Raw genomic sequence first — 24,397 nt, 5'->3', positions numbered from 1 at the left:
TTCAGCAGAAAAACTCTGCAGGTTTTATTTGTTTTGGAATAGCAAATCTGTTGCTATTAATGGTGATTGGCATATCTTAAGGGTGGCAGCATGGTACATTTCAAATACTGTCACGTTCACTTAAGAAGTCTTTCAGCTGTTTATTTAAAACATGACAAGGTACTCATTTCTGTTATCAAACATACAGCCAAAGATGCTTTTATATCCTGCACTGACAGAAGCAAAGCAGCGTGAAACGAGGATTGCGACTGCTTTGATAGTGCTAGATTCTTTATTTGGTGCTAGCAAACGCATTCTGGTGTCATCTTCTCTTTCTTTCCTCTAGCTAGAGGAAAGATTTTCAAGCACACAGGTTGGCTCCAGACCTGCCATGGCTCTGAAGACAAAAGAGGCCTTTTTTGCAAAAATACAAGTCACTCTCTAAGGAAATTCAACCTATTTTGACTGAAACAGAAAGGACTTCTTTTGCTTGTTTCTTCTGAAATAGGTAAAACCTCTGCAGATTTTAGCAGGTAGCTTCAGTCCACTGTCTCAGTTCATACTTTCTTTCAGCCTTGACTCTGATGGTTCTAACAAAATTCTATTAACAAGTTTTAACCTTTTGCAATTTTTGAAACTTCAGAGAAAAATACTGTGTCATTGTAGACTAGAGTCAGCACAGACCAGTCTAATAGTTTTTAAGGCAGGTCTATGATTACTGTCATACTCGCTTGCAAAATTTATGTATTTTTAATTATTTCCTTCAAGGTAGACTGAAACTTAATGTCCCTGCTTCTTATATCATTTAAACTTAGGTCTTGAACTTGGCTTTTGAATTATTCCTCACCACAACCCCCATGTTGGAGCTACCAGACTAGGTACCATTTTGAGACTCTTGTAGTTTAGAGGTATATTTTCTCTCAGTTGTCTTTTAAATCTTATGTTCATTCATTAGGGAGATCATTATTACATTATAGACATTATTTTTGTATTTGTAAGATACATGGGATTTTTTATTAGAAGAGCAAATTTTGAGGATAGATCTGCAATGTAACTGGGGAGGCTCAATTAATATGAAAGTGTATAAACTGCGAAGTGTTGGGGGTTTTTTATTCTGTACTCAAGCCCTTCATTTAAACAAAAAATGATGCCCAGTGCATTGAAATGCTTTGTCTTACTACCCAGTATACCCATTGAATCTGCAATATACTGTGATCACTAAGAAAACAGCAACTTTTTGGTGATATTGGCTGTGCAGTTCTGTGAATTATATTAAAAACAAATGCTTCTGACTCTGAACCACTCATTCAGGCATGCGTAGCTCAGATAACATCTGTTATCTCAGAGTTGTTTATTTATGTCTAAAGATGAAGCAAATTCATAGATTCAGACTGTGGAGGATTTCAGTTATGTTGAAATTTAGTGCCATGGCTTCTGAATTTGTTCTTTTCCACATTCACATCTTAGAAAACTAAGTGGCAAAAGCTCTGAATTTTGCTTCTTTTCAAAATTACCTTTTGCCAGTTGGAGAGAAAAGGTTTCCTTTTTAGGGGGTTTCCTCTCTTCCGTCCTTCCCTTTGTATTTCCTGTTGGCTTCTCAATCCATGCCTTACAGATTTTGCTCTCTGCCTGCCTCACACTGCAGCTGGTGTAGCAGCACCATTGCTGTAGCATTCTTCTGGGGTGTATTAGAAGGGGAGTGGTCAGTAGGTCAAGAGAGGTTCTCCTCCCCCTCTACTCTGCCCTGGTGAGACCACATCTGGAATAATGTCTCCAGGTCTGGGCCCCTCAGTTCACGAAGGACAGGGTGCTGCTTGAAAGACTCCAGCACAGAGCCACAGAGATGATGAAGGGGGTGGAACATCCCCCTTATGATGAAAGGCTGAGGCAGCTGGGGCTCTTTAGCTTGGAGGAGACTGAGGGGTGACCTCATCAATGTTTATAAATACGTAAAGGGCGAGTGTCAGGAGGATGGAGCCGGCCTCTTCTCGGTGATGGCCAATGATAGGACATGGGGCAACGGGTGCAAGCTGGAGCACAGGAGGTTCCACATTAACATAAGGAAAAACTTTTTCACTGTGAGGGTGACAGAGCACTGGGACAGGCTGCCCAGAGAGGCTGTGGAGTCTCCTTCTCTGGAGTCATTCAAAACCCACCTGGACGCATTCCCATGTGATCTACTCTAGGTGGTCCTGCTTTGGCAGGGGGGTTGGACTAGGTGAGCTCTTGAGGTCCCTTCCAACCCCTAACATTCTGTGATTCTTGGGTATCGCTCGTGACCCCACTGGTCCTGCTGCTCCTACTCTTCCTCATCGACTTGGCTCCACCCCAGGCCACTATTATTATATATTCAACAAAGCTCAACAAAGACAAGTATAAAGTCCTGCCCCTGGGGAGGAACAACTCTGTGCCTCAGTACATGCTGGGGGCCACCCAGCTGACTGACCACTGGCACAGGTTGCCCAGGGAGGTTGTGGAGTTTCTATCCTTGGAGATACTCAAAAGCCATCTGGACATGGTCCTAGGCAACTGCCCCGAGGTGGCCCTGTTTGAGTGGGAGGTGCGACAACATGCATTTCAGAGGTCCCTTCCTGCCTCAACCAGTCTGAATGAGATATTATAATGCTATAGTATATAATCTTTGCTCAACTTTTGTGCTATTCTATACAACCACCTTTCTCTTTAGCCCTGGTATTGTTGTCATTCCCTCAAATTTTGCCCTCATGAGAACATGCCAATGTTGGAAACCTGCCATATAAACAGGGACCAAAGAACTGTCTCAGAAAGGAAATTTGGTTTAGTAAAAACTTTACGAAAAACTTCACTGAGATTAACTGAATCAACTCACTGCAATTGCATAGTGTCTATTTATACTTGCTGACAACCTAGTTTAATCTCCTGAAGGTTTTCTATTAGCTTCCTACTACTTTATGGGCTCTTGTTACGAAATACTCCAGAGAGCAGTTTGCTCTCACCATTACTGGAGAAAACCAATGACTTAAGAAACAGAACTTCAGGTTTAGAGTTATTCCCAACCCTTTTTGTATAATATATAATTTTTTTGAGACAGGTAAAATGCTGCGTAATTCTCACCAAGAACTTGCAGAGGAATGTTCTAGAGAATTTTCTTTTCAGACCAGCCTTTCAAATTTTGCTTCAGAGTACAGTGATATGCTTATTTATTTCAACTGAATGTAGTCAAAATAATTAAGTTGTATAGAAAATGACAAAGTTTTGTATTTAATATGAAAGACATAATAAAGACTTTGTGGCTCTTTACCCCACGCTGTTCATTTTGCTTTGAATTTTTCTGTAAGAGAAGGCATTTCTGAACTGGGCTGGCAGGATTTTAGATTGTGCAGATAAAGATGTAAGGCTCTGTTTCACTTGGAAATGTCTAAGAAAAAGAACCAGGCAGGTGATTTTTTTCTTTTTTTTTTTTTTTTTTTTGCTATAATAGGAAATATCTTTAAAATGGCTAAATCGTTTAAGATTTAATTACTTCTCAGTGGTTGTAACAAAACAAACATTCATTATAGTTTTATAAATAGAGTCTGACCGTAAGATGGTGGGTGTTTGAAGTATTACCTGCAAAAGGATTATTTTCTTCAGAGTTCTTAATACTCTTGCTTAACCTAGCAAAGTAATGAAATGAATGATGTGAAAGGATCACTGGTGGGCCATTTCTTATCCTCGTACATTTTGGTAAGTTTAAAATGCTGGTCACAATTGGAGGTTTTGGTTGGTCATCAGTGGTGTCAGTAACGGCCAATTATTTTCATAATGCCAAGTAAATGAGCAAATCTTACTGTTTGCCTTAAATTACATTTCATAAGAGCAATAAAATAGACTCCAAGCCTTGGCAATTCTAAGTCATTATAATACTTCTCGGATGGTTAAAGCCGCTTAGAATTCTCAGTCTTGTTCCTTGTATTACCACCCAAGGCGTGATGTAATCCACCTGAAATGCACTGCCTGGAATGTGCTATTGCTTAATAAATTACTCCATCTTGCTTATCTCACTCTCAGCATACCCCTATCAGCCAGAAACCATTATACTGTATCAACATATTTTCATAGTAACATTTTCTCTTAAATAACTGTACACCAATCTGTATGTATTTAATATTCAGAGGAATACTCTAAAAGCATTTTGAAAAAAGTGTGTTAGAAATCAATTATATCTTCACATGTGAAATTTAGTGGTGAAACCTAATTATTTTTTAAGTTTAGAAAATCAAAAAAAGATCTAGTATAAAGGCTTCAGGACTAAGACCTGGTTCCTAATTTGGACTCTGCATCTGCTCTGCTGGCTGACCATAGAAACTTCATTTAATATCTTGAATATCAGTTCTCAGTTGTAAAATGGAGATATTACCTATCTTCCTTCATAAAACCATGTTTTATATCTTCTGATAGAAAGCAAAACTTAAATGCCAGTCTCATTAATTGACAATTTTAATTGCTCTTCAAATTAATACCAGGCCTTGACATATTCCTGGAACAAGAACAGACTTGCTGAGCCTAAAATGCACAGAACTAAGCTGAGAAAATCCAAGTCAGATACCAAACACGTTAGGAAACAAACCAGTCTCCACATTTTTCTAGTACATACACCGACAGGTATATTTGTGACATTATAGTTCCACCTTTAAACATGAAACCACCAAATTCTCATTTTATTACATTAAATCTAGGCTTACGTATTAGTATGTATATGACCTTCATAAAGTCATCTCTCTGAAAGAGGTACTGCAGCCCTGTGGTACCCATGCTCCTTTTCTGCATGTCTCAATATTTGACCAGCCCTCTCGACAGCATCGAAAAATAAATAAATTTTGGCAGTTGTTTCCTATATCTCGAATGTGTTTGGAAATTACAAGTGATCACTGGAACTGACAACGTATACTGAGAGTTATTGTCATGTGTACATTACACGTTTGCAAACATTGAATTAGTTTTGTGTGCATACCATTTTCAGAGGTTTATTTGATTGTCTGTTTTTGAAAATGTGATTCCAAGGAATAACCATGCTCCAAGTAAAATGTTCAGTAGTGTGGGCATTTGTTTGCAGCAATGTGATATCACTAGCGTTAAACTGCCAGGGGATATGCTTGGATTTTCCCCTAAATTGAAGTTAAGACTCAGGCAGTTCTCAGAAGCACATAAAATAATGGATTTCTATATCTTGTGTGCACCTGCTTGCTTGAGTAATAGCACTGGGTACACAAGGCAGTATATTTAGAGATATTGTGTCTGACACACCTTCTGTGAGGAGATGGAGAATGAATGGTGGTGTGAAAGCCCAAAAACACCTTCATTCCCCTAGGACTAGCTCCAAGGCTGATTAATTGACTGTGAGAAGGTAATGTCTGGCTGGCTATAGTATCAATGCTGATCAAGACCAAACGAGGCAAAAGAAAAAGTAGAATAGGATGTCTGTGACATCTATATATCTTTCTGCATTCTTTCAAAAGTATCCTAAGGGTAATATTTTCTCAGAACAGTTTCTTTAATAGTTATGATATTTAATATGACTTTATACTGGTTTTGAGTAAAGAATGTATAAGTTAGATTCAGATTAAATAATCAGCTTTGACTTTTCAGAGTTCACCTGTGTATAATACATATTTATTTGTGGAAATAACTAAGAACAATTTAGCCAGGAACTGAATGTTTCTTGCATAGAGGAGGACTGCAACCCACATTTTTATCTGCAAAGATGTTTAGAAGCTGAAGAGGCAAGCCTTACTTGTCCTGCTGTTTAATTTTCCTGCACAGAAACTTACACTTAAGTTGGCAATTTTGTCTGTTTAAGGTAGGGAGGAAGTGAGAAATAAGTTTTAGCTTTATTAAAAATACTCCCCCTCTGCTTGGATAACAGCAATTTCATCTACAAACTGATCAGCCTTTTTCAGTGGAGGATATCCAACGCACCAGATGAACATGGGTGTAGAGGGCAACCCATGGTAGTTTTCCATTGCTTTTCCTGTCTATGGGGAGTCCCTCCTCTGCAACAGCTGTGCCATAGCTGTATCCACCCATGAGGCTCTTCTTCATAACACTGCCTGGTGGGTTGGTGCCAGGAAAATTGCCTGCAAACTGTAAAGGCAGGAGTAGCAAAGAGGTTTTGAAGCTGCTGACAGGAATATCTTCAGCTGTTTGGTTTTTTTTTCTCAGAACTCTTGTAATATTAAAATGTGTATAAAAGGAGTACGCCAAAATTAATATTGAAAGGAAGCAAATAATGATACCAAATGAATCTCTTGATTAAGTTAACCACCCTGTTGCTTTACCTGATTGCTTAGATGAAGGTCCACTCTCAGCGAATCTGGGAAAATGAGAGCTGTTCGGTTTTTTGTTTGTATTTTTTATTTAGTCAGCTTCCCAGCATGAAAATTAAGGGGATTGCCTTCATTACAACAGCATCCTGGTGTAGCAATCTCCTGCTGCTTAATTTTAATTCTTCCACTGTTGAGAGGGGAGGCGAGAAATCATAAAGTAGGATTTCACCTTTTCAGTTCTTTCGAAGTTAGTGAGATGGTGTTGGGTTAAAAATGTGTAACATCTCATGTACCAAACAAAAAACTGAGATGAAGGAGCACACGTGGTATTGACTGAAGAGTCTGCTTCTCCCAGACTAGGATAGAGCAAGGATAAGAGTGAAGGGAAAAGACAGAAAGTCTTCTGCAAACAGGCTGTTAAGGAATGGTGATAATAAATCTGTGGAGTGGGAGTGTTTGTTGTTCATGCCTGGATATACTTGCTAATGGAACATTTTTTGGTATAAGCATGTATTCCATTCTTACAATATTTTCTTTCATTTCTATATCTATCCCCTAAGAGGAAAATCCTCACTCTCCAGTAAAGTCATCTTTGAAGTCGCTTTTCACTTCTAACAAATCTAAGTTGTGATCTTAAGCAGGGTGATAGCTGATTTGCAGTAAAAACCAGGTTATTCAACTTTCAAACGTAAGCATTTGTATTAGTGATTTTCATCAATAAATGACATTATAGCATTATTCCCAGTGAAGCTTAAAAGGATGAGGGTTTTCTTCTTCCCTCCGTTCACTATGAACTGTCATAATGTACTACTTCAGGTCATCTGAGTTTTAGAGATCATTTTGATAACAACATTACAGGATGTACCTGAAGTGGAATTTTAGTCTAAATTTTAAAATGTGTTATTTAGGAACATAATTAGAGCTCCCGCATTAGTGATGATTGAATTCTGTAAGGTTAGGAGTTCATCGCAGAGAAGCACTCTGAAAATTGAAGGATAACTAGAATTAGTGACAGGAAAACTGAACTAACGTATCTGAGATGTCTTTGATTCACTTGCCTCTGAAGTAGTCAGGTGCCACTGTGATGATGGATGCTTGGAAATCTTGCAAGAACAGATCTATAAAGCATTTCATAACACTTTGAAAGTCCATGCAAAAAACTGTCTTTAAGTATTCGATCTTTTTCAAAAATTCCCTTCACCTCCAAAATCTGGAGTCACAGAGCTGTGTAGAGGTAAAAAAGGATGATGGGGGAAAGTACCTGTGAAAAGACACAGAGGTTTTGCGTGAATTATTTGTCCTTATGGTGTCACTAAACTGCCTGTTGTTTTACTTGGTTCATAGTCACTCAGTTTTAGCCAAAGGGGACTCTTTCTCCCTCCTGTTCATAATGTCCTCCCTGACAGGCTTTTAGCCAAAGCAGCACTTTAATACCTCATTAATGACATTGTTCAGTTTAATGTTAATCCTATGTACAGATGGCCTGTTTTCAGTCCATTGTGCACAGTTCTTTTTGCCATCCCAGAAGGTACTATGCATAACACTGTCAGTAGTCTTTGGAAAGGGCACAACTATGCAAACTGTACGTGACAGTTAGCTTCTTAGCCACTTATAAATATGTACCATAGATGATAATTGTGGATGATTGTCTGAGGCTTTAGAGCATTTGAATCCAGCCATTAGTAACAGGGAGACTGGATCTCAGCAGCTCTTGAAATCTAATCAGAAAGTTGCCAGTGTTAAGATGTTGTTATGATCAAATGCCAATATTCTCTAAAATAATAGCAAGCATTTATCATTTTGATGCATTCTCAGTGGCTGCAATTAGTGCTTTTTATGGGCATGCAGTCAAGTGCAATCTTAAAAGCGCACATCACAGCACTATGGAAGATGATCCCCAGAAGCTCCTTATGTTGGTTACATATGCACATTAGGCTCTAGTCTGTGTTTACCTCCACATGTGTGTATGTTTATAATTATGTCATGTAAAATTATTGTCTTCTGTTGTAAAAGTGGCACAGAAAGGTTGTCTGGTCAGAGCTTATTTTGAGTAAACAGCTGTTGGTAAAATTGCTAGGCTTATTGCACAATTATTTATGATTATGTAATTGAATGGTACTGTATTTGGTAACCCCAGAATTAAATTTGAAACCCTGCTAAGTCTTCTGATAAAACAATGCATTTCAGCAGCATTCACACAAGAGATTTTGGCCAACTTATTCTTTAGAGGTGGGCAGCAAGCCTCACAATTCTAACCTGGTCATAGTTACAGTAATCAAAAGATTTACTTTCAAGTATCAAGACTTGTATGATATTTCAGCATCTGGATATGTGTAGTATAAGTCTAGTAATGTTTCATCTAAGAGTCCCAGTAACTTCAGCAAATACAAGTAGACACCTCCATTTTCAAACTCTAGCTGCAGTCATTACTCTTCTTTTGTAATGACAGCAGAAGAGAAAAAATGAAATACACTTTTATGATACATTTTCCAGAACTTTTGGAAGCACTGTAAGGTCTATCCATCCCCCAACTCTGTGTAATTATGTTGCTCAAGTCATTACGATGTATTGGCATTAAATTACTGCACACTATTATTTACTTTCTTTTATCTATGATGCACTTCTATTTTCAGTTGAAAACATTATTTTTGCCAAATCCACAGAAAGATAGAATTTGACCACTGCAAAGTTGTTGATATCTGAAAGAATCACAGAACAGTTTGGATTGGAAGAGACCTTAAAGACCATCTGATTCCAACCCCCCTGCTGTGGGCACCTTCCACTAAACCAGGTAGCTCAAAGTCCCATCCAACCTGGCCTTGAACACTTCCAGGGAGGGGGCAGCCACAACTTCTCTGGGCAACCTGTTCTAGTGCCTCACCTCCCTCACAGTGAAGAATCTCTTTCTAATATCTGATCCAAATCTCCCCTCTTTCAGTTTGAAACCATTACTTCTCATCCTATTACTACACTTCCCTGGTAAAGAGTCCCTCCCCACCTTTCCTGTAGGCCCCCTTTAAGTACTGGAAGGCCACTATAAGGTCTCCCCAGAGCCTTCTCTTCTCCAGGCTGAACAACCCCAACTATCTCCACCTGTCCTCATGTGGGAGGTGCTCCAGCCCCCGTGATCAAAGAAGTCATTTATTTTGTGGGTCCAGGCTTAAAAGCCAGGAATTAATTCCTATAGCTCTTGAAGATTCATACTATAAATACTACATTATAGAAAGGCAAATCTGATTAATGTATGTCGTTGAAGTATCACTGATACCAGAGGAAGCTAGACCATTTGCTATGTGGTATGATGCGCTTTTCTTGCCAACTTTTGCCTCATTGTCACCATTTCAGGGTAGAAAAATACAATTTATTGTTGGGAAGGGATTTATAAATATGCTATAGCTAATATGTTATGCTAACATCATTTTAATCAGGTAATTATTAAAATATTGTTTGGCCTTTAAGGACATTGATTTAATGGGAATTAATTTAATGATTGAACACTGTTTGTGTAACATTATCATTGCTAGTGATGCAGAAAATTGGAATCTCAGCTCAGCTGAAAAGAGGTTAGACTTTCCATTATCACATTAGATCCCTTTCTTCTGGAATGCAGTTATTAAACCCTTTTTATTTTTTCAGTATATATTCACATGTTTGGGCTTTATCTAAAAATTCCTATGTAGAAAAATTAGGTAAAAATATTCATTGTTGTACTGTTTTCATTTTTAATCAGAGGCTTAAATTTCTGTTTAATATAGCCTTAAACAAAGTCTATTAGATTTTGATTTTGTCTTGCTTCTCCTATGAAATAAATTTTCTCTATTTTCGTTCTCTGCTTTCTTCTCTGCAAACCTGATCATTCTGTTCAAGATGAATAGGGGTTTGGTTTATGGAATGGTTTTACAGCTATAAAAAAGGCAGCAGCTTTAAAAAGTAGTAGCAGACAGAGCACAGTTCTTACCTAGATTATTCTGGGGCTGACTCCTGCACAGTCTAGTCACAGCTTAGGAGTGATTTAAAAGAGACTCTGACCCATTCATTCTCAAAATGGAAATGGTGAACATCATAGAAACCCTGTATTCAATACCTGAGGATTAAGAGAGAGTGAAAGCTGACCTTTATATGTACAACTCCCATTTACCTAAAGAGACGCTGTATCTGGCTGCCCTCCTTGGTTTGCCCTTAGTAGTGCTATCGTCATATTGTTATTTTTCAGCTTTACAGAGCTTCTAACTACTGTTGTGTATAAATTAGATCCAGGGAGAAAAGGGGGCCTCTGCATAGACGAGTGGCTGGAAGCATGTAGTGAATAGCTGTGTCTGACAGACTTTTGCAGATAGATTAATTTTCAAACAAAATTTTAATCAGGGATGTCTATGACAGTTCCTGCTGTATCTTGGCAGAGTTTTACAAAGGAGTCTGGTGGCCAAATGATTATCCCACTGTCACTAGAATGAAGCTGTTGCAGTAGAGACAGCGAGCTGAGCAGGCTTGGTATTTGAAGACAGATAGAAAAATAATTTGACAATAGAAGTAGCGGAAACTCAAACTTACAAACACTCTCTAGCTTGCTAGTGCAGTGGTGAGCCAACACTGTAGCAGGCTGAAATGCTTTGCACTGGGTAACATTAGCCCTTTCCTTGGTGCTAGAGCATCTTCTAGCTTTAGAGAGGAGGGTTTCAAAGAACATGACTGAGGATCCTGTGTTTCAACTTGAGGGCTTAGTGGCAACGACATTCGTCCTTGATTAGCCTCAGCATTTGAAATCTCAGCATGGGTAATCTCTTCCTATTAATGAGGAAACAGAGCTGAGCAATGAGCCTAAGTATGCTAGTCAAATGCCAAAGGCATATCCAAACAGATGCACAGCAGTAGCAAATGGAGGATTTTCAGAGGGAGTTTGCAAGATATGAAATATAACTTGAGGGTGATTACTGGCCAACAGTAACCACGCATGACAAGGTAGCGTGCTAATCTCTTTCAGACTGGGGCTGGCTCATGCCTGGCCTCCTTGGTAGGAGGTTGGAGGGAGACTACAACTACCTGCACAAGTTTGTGCGTATACCCTCAGGTTAGCTGGCTTGCAGAGTTGCTGATAAGGATCTATAAGTGTATATAAAATGCAGCCTCTCAAACTGCTTTACAGATTTCAGATCAGTGGGACTGATTTGAAATAAGCCTGAAGGAGAAGAAAGATTGTCTCAGATATTCTCCTTGTCACATGAAGGAGAGAAATAAATGAGGAAAGCTTCCTTTTGTGGATCACTGCTTCTCTTCTGGGAGGGCAATGAGGGCAGTGCTTCCCACCCAGCTGAAAGGAAACAATGTTCCAGGGAGCAAATGTAGTGAGATTAGTCAGGGGATCATTACACAACAACAAATGGGAGTAAGTGATTATTTAGTTCAGAAGTAAGATATTAAGGGAAAAAGAATTAATCAGAACACCAGATGACAAAGTGAACACATTCTCTAACTGCCTATAGACCAGTGCATGAAATGTTGAGTAATAAACAAGAATGGTTGGAATTACTCATGAATATAGATTTAGTCTTCATGGTGTTATTGAAATCTAGTAGGAACATATGACACTATGAAGTACTAAAAGACAGATGGACAAGGTGGGCAAAAAAGGAGGAAGAGTGTCACTGTCAAAATGGCATTAGGGGTTTCAGAGTCATTGAGAGCTTGGAAAGAATTGATCTCAATTTCTTGTGGGACTGTGTGCTAATGGCTGGAGTACAAAATGAGAGGGGAGTCAATGTCTGCTGTGAACCACCAAATCACACTGGAGTAGAGGATGATTGACTCCTCTACTGCATATCTGTAATGCATAAGGGAAAATGTGAGATATAATAGGGGTATTCAATCTGAATGATGTGTGTTTCAAGTCTCAGGCTGCCCATACTGAAGCATCTTGAATGCCCATATAGAGCAGATGGAAAGAAAAAAGAACATTGATCACACCAAAGAGTTAGAAGCTACAGACTTCAGGAAAAATGACATGGGTAGCAAGTGTGCACTGAGGTGAGTCAGAATTGAGAACAGCAAGAAGGAGGGCTTTGAAAATTCTATTAGGAGTTAAAGAAATCTTAATGATAATGGTGCATTAGGTGAAGGTGATACCATTCAAAATAGTTATGCCAGAAAGGCAATGAATGTTTCTCTTCTGTGTTTGCAAAAAAGCAAATTAAGTGCTTCCCATGTCAAGAGCAACTCAAGAGGATGTTAAATGGCAGCTGCTAATGTCAGACATTTTCAAATCAGAAAATCCAAACATTTTAAAAGAGCTTGCTAAGGAGCTTCCAGGACCGGTACTTGTTGATCTAAGTCCTCTAGCATTGGGCAGGTTATAGAAACCTGAAAAAAAAATCTAATATAAAAACTAAAGACCAAACTGAATCTTCAACTCCAGTGTTTCTTCCATCTTGATATATGGATGTAACAACTTGAAAGACTTCACAGATATAGACAGACACTTAACAGTTCCAAAAGATAGAACCATTAAAAAGTCTGTATTGAAGATACATATTTATACAAAACATCAGTATTTCTCAAACAGTACAACAGTCCTCCTCAAAATCAGGCAGAGAAGGAGGAAGAAGGCTATAGAAATAACGGGAAATAGGAAGCCAAAACATGGCCCTGGTAAGTACACCAGTAGCACACAGAAAAATGCTCTATAATGTGTTGCCGGGAGCCACACCCAAGCCAGACACTGGACAGTACCTGAAGAGAGAGAATACTGCTGGAAGCTGATAACAGACGATACACAGGGAGATTTTCAGTATAGACAGAGGGAGAATATATTTGGTTTGTCCCTTAAGCACAGTGTTTGACCTTTGTTCAGCAAAAGAATAGGCCAGCTATAAGCTCAGAAAAGCTCTGATTTTTTTGGAGTAGACATATGGAAATTTCGCCTATTCATTTCATATTTCAAATTTTAAGATTAATGAATACCAACATTTCCATGGATTTACGATGGCTCCACTAAATTATTTTTATGGTAAATGGAAGAAAATATGAGCATTTCTAAATATTTCAACAATTTTAAATGTTAAAAATATATTTTTTGAAGTGGGTTTTTTTTCTCATTTACTTTACATTTATTTTTAGAAAGCTAATATGTAAGACTATCATGACAATGGAAACCCCCACTACACACGACTTTTACTATTTTATGTTTTAAAAAAAAAGTTCCTTGATCTTTTGGATTTGATGGAAGCTTTTATAATCATTTTAGTTAAAAAAAAAAAAATAAAAAATGTTTCCCTTCCAATCCTACTACTTCCAGTGAATCAAAAAAAACCCCAATTCCTATAACTTACTACCTAATATATTTGGAGTTTTGTCACAGTATTAATAGAAATGGTAGCAATAACACCTAGATGCAGTGCACTTTTTTTTAGGAAATAAGACCCAAAGAAACATTTCATGTGTGAAACAAACTATCTGAATATCTCTTTTCATATATAAATTTTAAGAATTTAATAAAAACAAAATGATAGGGGAAAAACAGGTGGTGTGGTGAATAAAAGCAATAGCTGGCTCTTGAACTTGTCCAGACCTTGGAGAATCTGGCTGCCAGCCCTGCCTCATGCTCTGTTCCTTCCCTACTCTCAATTCCCTGCAATCTGCCAATATTTGGAAGGCTAGGGAATTCAGCCACTGATTTACAAGCTTATTTGGAAGGCATTACCAATTCAAGGGGTTGTATTCTCCTGTTGAAGAATACATGTCATGCCTGCTGTGGTCAGTGGGTGTTAACTTCAGCACACAATGTAATATTACAAACTCAGGTTATGACTTGGCAGCTTATATGTTATGGAAATGAATGTGTTCTGCACAGTTCAAGGAAGAATGGAAAAGTAGGGGTGAAAAATGAAAAGAAAGGAAGAAAAATTCATGATGAGAGAATTTCCAACAACTTCCAGGCTGCATTTATTTCACAGCTGGTAGAAATACGTACAGGCTTCATTGACTGTAAAGTATTTTTTTTGTCCTTCAGTTTTATTATACTGAATTGAACGTTTCCAATTGAAAACAGGAGAGATTTTATATTATCAAGAAAGTTTTTAAGAGAACAATAACAATAGCTAATGCCCTGAAAGATTCTGCCTTTGAAGAGCTCTGCTTTGCAGAGTTTTGTGAAGATAACAGAGCTCAGTCAAACTTTAGGTTTTGTTTCTCACGGCAAAAATAGCTGAAATATAAAATGCCTTTGTCTCTTTGTTAATACAAACTACTCCCCTTACACCCACTCTCTATTAATGTCCCTTTCACAAAGAAAACTTAAGACGTACATTGATCTAAACTGTTTGCAATGGAGCTCTACACTTTATACTCGTGCAAATGGAAATTGCAGATGCACAGCATAAATTGATGTCACTGTTCTAACAAACTAAAGGCTAAACTGCAGCCAACTCCTAGTCTTTTGTGGCTTTTTTGCAAAGGCCAGTAATTCACTGAATGTGGACAGAGTTTTTGCAAGAAAAAGCAAAACCAAAATCTGTCCCCAGATAACCCAGCCTATTATTTCTTCTCCTTCGTTTTCCAAGCACAATCAAGATCCTTGCTTTTAAGTTTGATGGTATTAGAGTTCCTCAACAAAGCAGTCACAATTAACGTCTTCTTTGTGATTCTCAATTATCTGGAAAAATCTGCCTAAAACTCCTTACACAGAAGTTCAGCTCACTGCAGATGTCTAGCAGAGACTATTGCAGATTAAATGATTGAAATGTGACAAAGTTATTTGCAACTGAGATACATTCTTAAACTGAGAATGGTGGAGTAGCCCTGATGGTAAGAATTGGTGACAAATTGAGTTTTGTCTGTTATAAAAACCTAGGTTTTGGGATTTCCTGGCAGCTGTGGTTATCACAAATAGAAAATGCAAACCATGGTTCTTGTAGCACCCTTCCTGTAGGAGAAGAGCAAAGCCTTCTCATCCAAGCCTCTTCATATAAGGAGTAGCTGCAGCAGACTCCCAGTCCAGCTCTCAACTCCCCCCAGAAACACTATTTCGTAGAGTTATCAAATTCAGGGCATAGAATAATAGTGGTTTGTGGCTTTTCTCTGTGTTTGTAGTTGTTTATAAAGTGCATTTTAATAATGAATCTTCAGAAGACATTATTGTTCTCAGTAATCAGTTCTTAGTTTTCTCAACATCATGCGCTCTATGCTGCTAAGCTATTTGCTTTAGTGATAGTAAAAAAAATTAATTTTGAGCTCTTAGGCAAATGAATCTTATTTATAAATACTGTGCATTTCCAGTGAAGTCGTTAAATTGATATTAAATGAGAGAGAGACCTTATCTTGCACATTTACTGCTTGGATGGATGACTAGTAAGAAAAATTGCATCACTTCTCAGCAAGATGGCTGCCACCAGGCTTGATCTCAGAACTGCCAACTGCAGTTAAAACTTGTCCAAGAAATGTTTCACCTTTTCTTTTTGTGTACAAAAAAAAAATATTTTTTTTTTTTACATTTCTATCTGAAACACTTCCATAGTTCTGGACTACTCAGATGAATACAGTTTTTCTTCAGGCAAAAAATTGACAAATCCCTGAGGACAAGAAGTTTGGAGAAACAGACTATGCATTTTGAATTATTTGAATTTAGTCCAGGACTATGGAATACCAAGATCTCATGAGGCTGTAATCCTCAATTTCCCTGTTTTACGCATTTTTCTCATGGTTTCATTCCTTCTCCTTGCCTGTAATCCTCTCTTGCAATTTTTGACATGAAGAAATGTTTAAACTTACTGCTAACAAGGGGGAATAACTTAAAAGGTATTAGAAATCTGTGTGGGAATTGTATAGGTTCACATTTTATCTCCTAAGGTGGGTCTTTCCTGATATTAAGGTCTGTCATAATTACACATTATATTGCTTACATTGTCAAAACAATGCGTTATTCTTCTATGATTTGGCTTGAAGCACTTGGAAAGACATGGGAATAAACAAAAATTTGTAAGATAAGTTGCAGTCTAAGCCTGTCATCTGAAGTAGGCCAGCATTAAACTGGTCTAGGATTGATGGCAGAGAACTGCATTAGATGAAAGTGGGAGGACTAAAAGTAATTTCTTTCACTGTCACTTCTACAGTAATTCAGCTCTTTCAGAAAACTCCCAATAAGATTGATTTTTGCTAGTTCAGTTTACTCTGGAAAATAACTTTTCCTTCCTGCACATGGAATCTGAAAATTTTAAAAGCAGATTGTTTTTTTAAGTGATTTTTAGTATACATCAAAAGTGTCAGCTGAAATATACTGGGAGCTGTAGCCACAACATGGGTGATCTACAGGTAGTGGCATTTTGTGCCGCATTGTACATTTCTACCAGTGTGTTGGAAGGGTCAAGTCTAAAGAATAATACAGCCTCTGTGTTCATTTGAAGTCTGTCTCTTAAGATGACAAAGCAACCCCAGGACTGCCGAGTGTCGTCTTTGCTTGCCATTTGTTTTGTGAGTAGAGCTCAGTATGTTGAAGTGTTGCTCAGCATGCTACAACAACAGTGTTTCTAGTGTCAGCACAACCAGCATGTTAACTCCCATTGATGAATTTTGCTATAGGAAAGAGGTGTGATAGGACAGATTTTACCCTGATCACCAATGTGTGTTAAATGGCACCAGGTGGCCCCCTCTGCCATTAGGAGTTATTAAGCTTTGCTGGTATATGAAAGGCAATAGCAGGGAAAGACTTGTTTCATCTTCTTGGTTCCCTCTTCCCTTGCACTGTGAGCCCCTTGTAACAAGAATATGCTGTCGTCCATAAAGATGTCCATGCACCCAAAACTCATACTAGGTGTTGGTAAGCAGAGACCAGGGAGGTTTACGTGCATGTCCCTTCTGCATGCTAATTTACAGTCAACAATAGCGACTGTTAGGTCTGTAGCTCTTTTTCATGGTAATGTTAATGGAAAACCGATGACGGTTGTGCTCCTGAATGACTTGGTACTCTTCTGCACTGGGAAAACATGTAAATTTGTACTGAAAGAAAACTCTGGGAAGCTTTATCCCTGGAAACAGAATTGTGGGAAGGGAGTGAAGAGTTTTCTTAAGGTGAGCTGTCACGGTGCGGGAAGTGTTTCAGCAAATAGTACAATAGAACAAGACTGTATCACATTAAGTCTCCTAATAGATGCCAAAGAAATTATTCTATGGCAGTAAAAGATCTCCTTTGATTTTTCTTTCTTTCTTTCTTCCACTGGGATAGGTGGAGTACCCTGCCTGCACTGCTTAAATATCATGCACATACGCAGTTGTGCTGTCAGTCCTGCTTTAGAAATGGTGGTTTAAGAAGCGTCAGTGCAAAGATTTTAGAGTAGGGTCAGGAGTGATGAGTTATTTCTATATGTGTTTATTGTACGTGTACTTGAATGCAAGCTTTGTCCTCAAGCTTCATTTATTGATTGCTGATATACAAGGTACATACAAGTGAATTAGGAACAAGCCTTCACAAACACCTGAGTGAGTGGCCAGCGTTTGCGATGACCAGCACTCACAGTTTTGTAAAGTCTTACTGATGTATGGGAAAACTACGCTGTACGAACAGTAGGGGAATGCTGTGGCTGAGACGTCTATGATAGCTTTCACGGTCGCTTGCTGCACAACATCCTCTCTTGAAAACCAGAAGGCAGGTGGGTGACTTTCAGTGGTCCTCTCTTTTCTGACATTTCAATTCAGTTAAAAAATGTGAGAAATTAAAGTTTTACTCATCAAACTGAAAAATGAAAGTACAAGGATGTCCAGGAGATCATTGGCTTCTTCTCTATCACTCTACCTTCATATTTCAATTCAATATGAAGATTATCTGCAGGGGTTGGCACCTGGAAGTTAAAAGGACAAACAGCCTTTTTGGATAAATCGATATAGCTGTCTGAACTTTTCATTTTAGTAAAAATAATTTTTAAATGAGGTTGTCCAAAGACATTGCAAAAACTGTTGTAAAGTAGAAATATTCTATTAAAAATCGTTTAAAATTTATGCGGGAGAGAAAATCAAATCTTCAGATGTTGAAGTTAGTGTTAAACTTCAAAAGTCCTTCTATTGAAATCATATCTCCTGATCTGATTGGTAGAGTCTTATTTCAGGTAATTACATGGCATCTGGGAAATAAAAGGAAATTTATTTCTGACTGCACAGGTCTAATATGGATTTTGTCTTTCAATAATGGAATTCTTAAAAGGCAAAGGATTTCGAAACTTATATACCAAAAATATAAATTAATGGAGTCAGTTATTATTTCACATGTGGCACAACTCCACATCACTGAAGTAGGAAAAAAGCTTCAAATTTGTTTATTGTATGGTGGTGCAAAGTTCCCAATGCTTTGTAGAGGTAGGACAAACTTTGTACAAGACAGTAAGGTGAGCCTTCGTATTCAATAAATATCCAGTTTGATTAAATATCTAGTTTCTGTACATAATTGAAAATTATTTGTACTAGGAACAGGAAAAATAGTAATTTGTATTCCCTTTAAACATACTTGCTGGGGAAACATGAAGGAATTTTTATCCAGCACAAAATATTTGCAGATGATTGAATCTGTAACAAACAGCTTTTGCAAATCCCAGGTATTGTACCATTGTAAGATTTTGCGTCAGAGAATGCTACCTCAAAAATAATGACAACTTTTCAAATTGCTGGGTATAAGGAGAGAGGAAAAGGGTGAACATCTTGAGCAGTTGACTATGGATATTTGCTGCGTTCGCCTGTCCCCCCTAGTTACTTATAGCTGTGACAAAATTTATACTGCAGACAAAATGGTTATTTTTAAAACAATGAATTTTCCTTCATCTAAAAATCTGTGATTCATATGTTTTAAACTGAAAGAGCTCTTTCAAAGACTCAAAATTAGTGTGTTTTGGGGGCAGCTATTTGAATAAAAAAATAATACTTTTCACAGCTTGCTAAAGTGAGCTCTGCTCACACAAGCGGTGGTGCGCAGCTCATCTTGGTAGGTTTAATTGCTGCTAGTGTTTTGTTTACATGGTAGTTGCATTTTAAAGGAAAGCAACTATGGGAATACAAAACAATTTTGCATTTTTCTTCAATACATGTGATTTTTTTTTTTTTGCACGTCCAAGTTCACTTGCAGCAATTTGTACACATACATATGGTTCTCACGAACATCTGCCTGCCTACAGAACTGTGAAAAGTAATTGTGTTTTTATGGGTTTTATTAACTTTATGTTCTCAAGAAGGCAAGCAGAAATTAATTAAGGTTTGTAGATAAGATCTCTAAGGAAAGAACCTTGTAAGAATTTAATTTTGCTGGTTTTGTTCTGAGATCTTGAAGTCTATTTCCATTACTGGACAGGACTGGCAGATGAATTGCAATTAAAGGCACAGTAACAAAAGACATTAAATACAGTAATGATGGCTGACAGTATGGGCTTCCTTCAGTACTTTTCATTGCATAGAAAGTGTGGCTCCAAGTCATGCTCAGTTTACTAAAGCACCTTGCTTTAGTAAACTGTTTTACCCTGTTGGCCTTGGGGCCTAGTTCTCTTGAGCAATGCATGAGCAATGAGGATCTGGGTTTCCTTCTGCCAAATGAAAACTCTTGCTTTTCCTTCTTCCCCACAGGAGGAGAGGTTCCATACACAACCCTGGCAACTCGACTGATGATGGGAGCTTGGTGGCTTTTTGCTCTGATTGTCATCTCCTCCTACACAGCAAACCTAGCAGCTTTCCTCACCATCACACGCATTGAGAACTCCATCCAGTAAGTTGATAAAGAATGAATTGAGGGAAAGGAGGGTGAAAATGTGTATATATATATATATATACACTCACACACATGTAGAGGGGTATAAATGTTTTACTTAATGTGAGAAAAAGAAGAAATTTTATCATCCTGAGATGTAGTTTGGAATCTAAAAAAATAACAACATACCACAGACCACCATTCTCCTTGGAGACACTTTGTCTTTAGGATCAGATTTGTTGGCCTCTGGCAGATACTCTTCTGTGGCACATATACATACATATGTATGCCCACATAAATATTTTGAAAGAAGCGATTGAGTTTGAGATAACCAGTGTATCAGTATTTGAAATGGGAAAGTAGAAATTGCTGTGTGTTTTCAGGCTATGCTTTCCATTCAAATGCATCCCACAATACTTGTGCTCTGACACTTTGATCAGGAGGAGTCCAATGCATCTTCAGTGTATGGGGAGCTTAAAGCTGAATTCACCTTTTCTTGCCAAGGCAAAGATGTGTTAATAGCAACAAACAATAAAAATTCACTTATTAGTCATCTTTGCTCCTTCCACTCCCAGGTGCTCTCTTCCTACATTAACAGATCACCTTGTTCTCTTTTTTTTTTTTTTTTTTGTCTCTTGGTTCTTTTGCTTCATGCCTCCTCAGCGTGAATGTCCTTGTCTTCTCCTGTTCCTTTTATGGTGAAATGTTTTTCTGTCATTCAAGCCCTTTTTTCCAGATCATCTTATCTCTCCATATCACAGGAACATTTCTGGGTCTCCTACCATCTCTCTCTGTCCTTTTGTTCTCCTTCAGCAAACTGCATGCTAAGCTATCCTCACCCCACTGCTCCAGTGACCTCCCACACCCCCAGATCCTTCCTCCTGGGTTAAAGCAGAGACTAGAAAACACAGTGAAGCATTAGCTAGCCAAGCACTCCAAGCAGCAGCTGGCCATTTTCCCATAGCATGTTTTTAATCTGGAGGCTGCAAGTCCATGAAAGTATGTGAGAGTAACAAAGTTAGCCTTTCCCATAAATCCTTCTTTGCAAAAATTATCGAGTGACTTTAAAGAAGAGAGACATGTTCTGCTTTATTTCTCCCTCCAGAAAGGTAAGAACCTGACCTTCAAGTAAGGCTCAATGCTGACCTTAGCGAAAATTCTGTACTCCAGTTGTTGATTCAAGTCCCTGTCTTCTGTGTATTATCACCTAAGATCTTGCTGCCTCTAGTTCAGCTGCTTTCCAGATCTCTCTGAAATGCCCCCTGAGACAGTGAGCCACTAGTGTAGACAGGGAAGGGGGAGCCTTGGCCTCGTGTGAATTCATAGTTTAGGTTCAAGCATCACTGCATGCCAGCCAATGACTGTGATCTCACTAAGGCACTTTTCCTCTGAGAATTTTCTACGTACTAAAACCAATCCAGGCTTTAACAGCACATAGACAAGTCAATGTCTGCAATAGCAGCCATTTTATTTGCAAGTGGAAGCCAAAGCTCAGACCCAAGAGCAGAACCAGCCCCTTACTGCGGGTGCATGGTTATTGCCTGTCCCTCCCCATTAGGAGCATCCTCTTGCACTTCAAAAACCCTTTCTCTTTTTCCCTGCTCCTTGGCTGAGGTGGGGCAGGGGGATAAGTTGGTGTCCCATGGCCCAAATTGCCCAGGCATTACCAGTCCTTATTCATTCCCAATTCAAAATTAAGTGTCTATGGTTGTTATCCTTCCTTTCTGGCCACAACGCTTGCACCTGTTGGAGGGCTAAGCACTCCAAGACAGAGACATGTAAACAGACTTAAATCCCACGAGCAAATCATTCCCCTGGTACAGCAGTATTACCAGCTAAATACAGTTATAATTTTCTGTTGAGGTCTGAATAACAGACTTTGGGATCATGGAGTGCTGCAGGGGTATTTTGACACAATCCAACTGTTTGACCCTATAGTCCAAATTATAATCCCTTCACAATTTATAACAGAGTAAAATTATATTCTGCATCAATGTTTGTCAACATTGATCTTGAGGTTTTGAGAGAGGTTGGTTTTTGGAGCGGGGGGGGGTTAAGTTTAAAAAGCTTTACATTTGACTAAGGACCATGAAGAAACAACATGAGAATTAGTGCATACAAAATAAATATCAAAGATATATTCAGTCATTCAGTTTGTCCTTACAAATATGAAATATGCCTCTTCATCCTGCTTTCAAGTTATGTCCCTTCTAGTTTTGAAGTAGTCCACAAAAATGTTCAAATTACTGTGACAAATGTCTGAGTTTTCTTATGTGTAAAACAGAATAAAATATACACAAACTATACTTTAATACATCTTCAACTTTTTCTTGCAGTTTATTATGATGTCACTAGAAAACCCTCAGTGGAATTCTGAGCTTATTATGTGCAGTTGGGACTACATTGGTCTTTGTGCTGTATTATTTATGGGCAAAGTCACTGAAAATGTTTTATTCAGTAGAAAATGTTGCAGCTGGAAAGCTCCTGGAATGAAAGAATGGAGACATTTTTCAACAGCGCTTGCAGCTCAAAAATACAGTAATTGGATGTGTTAAGTATCCATTAGGGAATGAAGTTATCCTAACTACGGTGGGAGTGTAAAACTTTAGTTTACAAAACTGCCAAAATTGCAACTCAAACCAGCATATGAGACAGGCTGTTTGTTTACTATGCTGAATTACTGCAAAGTGGGAAACACGAATAAGCAAAAAGAAAAAAGCTGATGCTCCTTTTTCTTTTTTTTTTTTTAAACAAATCGAATTGTACCTTGGGGAGCTTTGAAGGCCAGAATGGAAATGAGTTTAAGTATTTAAAGAAAATAAACCAGATTCTGCTTGTAGTGCTATCCAGCCAGCTTCAGAGAAGTCAGAAAAATGAAAGAAGTTGAAGTCAGTGGGTTTGCGCAGATGTAACAAGTAGTTAATAGGTTTTCATTTCAGATTTGCAGCTAGCATCAGATATTACAGTGTGTTGTTGAAGGTACAGTCCTTGTGATATCTTTTACAAAACATAGGAGGATTCAAGCAGCCCACAGCACATTTCATTTCCATGAAATATTTTGGTAGTTACTGCATTTCAGCTTTTGGATGTGTGGACAGTTTGTGTTCAGAGCTCTTGCAGCTTCTCTTTCTCGGCCGGTATGAAGGTTGGGCCACTCTTCCTAGTATCCAGAAGCTTATCTTGAGAAGAAAAGCACACAAAATTTTGTTAGGCAATGCACTAGGAGAGGACTAGTAAAATGCTCCCTTTCCCTAGAGTCTCAAAGTAGATCTTTGCTGTATAGCCTCTCTTGAAGTTGATGGCATTTGTTCTCTGCTTCACTGATCAATTTGGATCAAATTGTTACAATTTTTGAATGAACTTAAGGAACAAGAAGAATAAGAGTGGGCATTAATCTTCTCTTCCAGACAAATACCTTTGGGAGTTCAGCTTTTCATCTTCTGCCAATGGGCAATATCAGGAGTAGAGGCATGCAAGTAATAAAGCGGTTTGTAGATGCATCTTTTGTTCACACTTGACCCACATTGCAGATGACATTTAAATCAAGACAGTCAGCATTTCAAATGCCAAAACATTGTGGCAGCAAAGCAAAGCGTAATTTCTATGTTCCTTAAATCTTTAGATCACTGTCTCAACTGCAACATGAATTAATAGTAATTAAGAGTGGCTTTTCTCAGTAAATGCCAGATAAATTTGGAGGTCTCGAGCCATTTCTCATAGGTGCTGATGCTGTGAATTTCATCACTGAGCCAGTATTGCCATTACAGTGTTTTATGATTCCTTTAGAATTAGAGTCCATCAGTGAAGACTGATTTTACTCAGACTACTGCACTGCACTGTTTTCCCAGGTAAAGGGAGGGTGTTATCACCTTACAGGCACTGAAATTTTGCAAGAAAGTTGGGGGAGTGGGGTGGGAAGAGGCGAAGTCAAAGGATTTGTCATATGAAAGGCCAGTGTTAGGTGGTTTCAAGTTCAAATCTAATCCACTTCTAAAAGTGAGGAGGCTTAATTAAGACTTTAGATTATACACATTATGGGGGAGAGTCAGCATCTTATGTCTTCTGTAAAATACGAAATTCACATTACATTCTCTATGTTACAAGTACTATGTCCTATTTGATAGGTGAGGCCTCTGCCTCTGAGTAAGGAAGGCATAGCAGTGAAGCATGTCTTCTGTCACCCTTGTTTTACCTAGTTGTTCTTTTCACAATGTTTTTCCTAAACCATGATTCACTTGAAGCTAAGATGTCCCCAAGGCTTTAAACAGCTCGATACAACTGCCTACAAGTTTTCTGCAAGGAGGGTTACACAAGAATGCAGTAATTGGAGTAGATATTTTCTTATGCTGAAAAACATGATGTTCTTTAACCTTTCCTTTAATGTGGTTCACCCAGATCTTCAAACTGGCTAGCAAGCAGTACTACTAGT

At 38.3% G+C, this 24,397-nt stretch overlaps 1 protein-coding gene across 2 annotated transcripts in view; it reads left to right on the top strand.

Moving 5' to 3' along the window:
- The window catches only part of GRID2 (glutamate ionotropic receptor delta type subunit 2), a 730,540-nt gene that overhangs the window by 606,629 nt on the left and 99,514 nt on the right, over positions 1 to 24,397 (top strand). For both annotated transcript variants that reach the window (XM_086464050.1, XM_086464049.1), the window contains one exon: positions 19,848 to 19,986. In XM_086464050.1, coding sequence (XP_086320176.1) covers positions 19,848 to 19,986 — 139 coding nt within the window. The remainder of the gene's footprint in view (positions 1 to 19,847; positions 19,987 to 24,397) is intronic.

This window comes from Leptosomus discolor, chromosome 4 (assembly GCF_034619465.1).
Source record: "Leptosomus discolor isolate bLepDis1 chromosome 4, bLepDis1.hap2, whole genome shotgun sequence".
In the NCBI taxonomy this organism is placed as follows: domain Eukaryota; kingdom Metazoa; phylum Chordata; class Aves; order Leptosomiformes; family Leptosomidae; genus Leptosomus; species Leptosomus discolor.
This window is presented reverse-complemented; position numbering and strand designations above follow the sequence as displayed.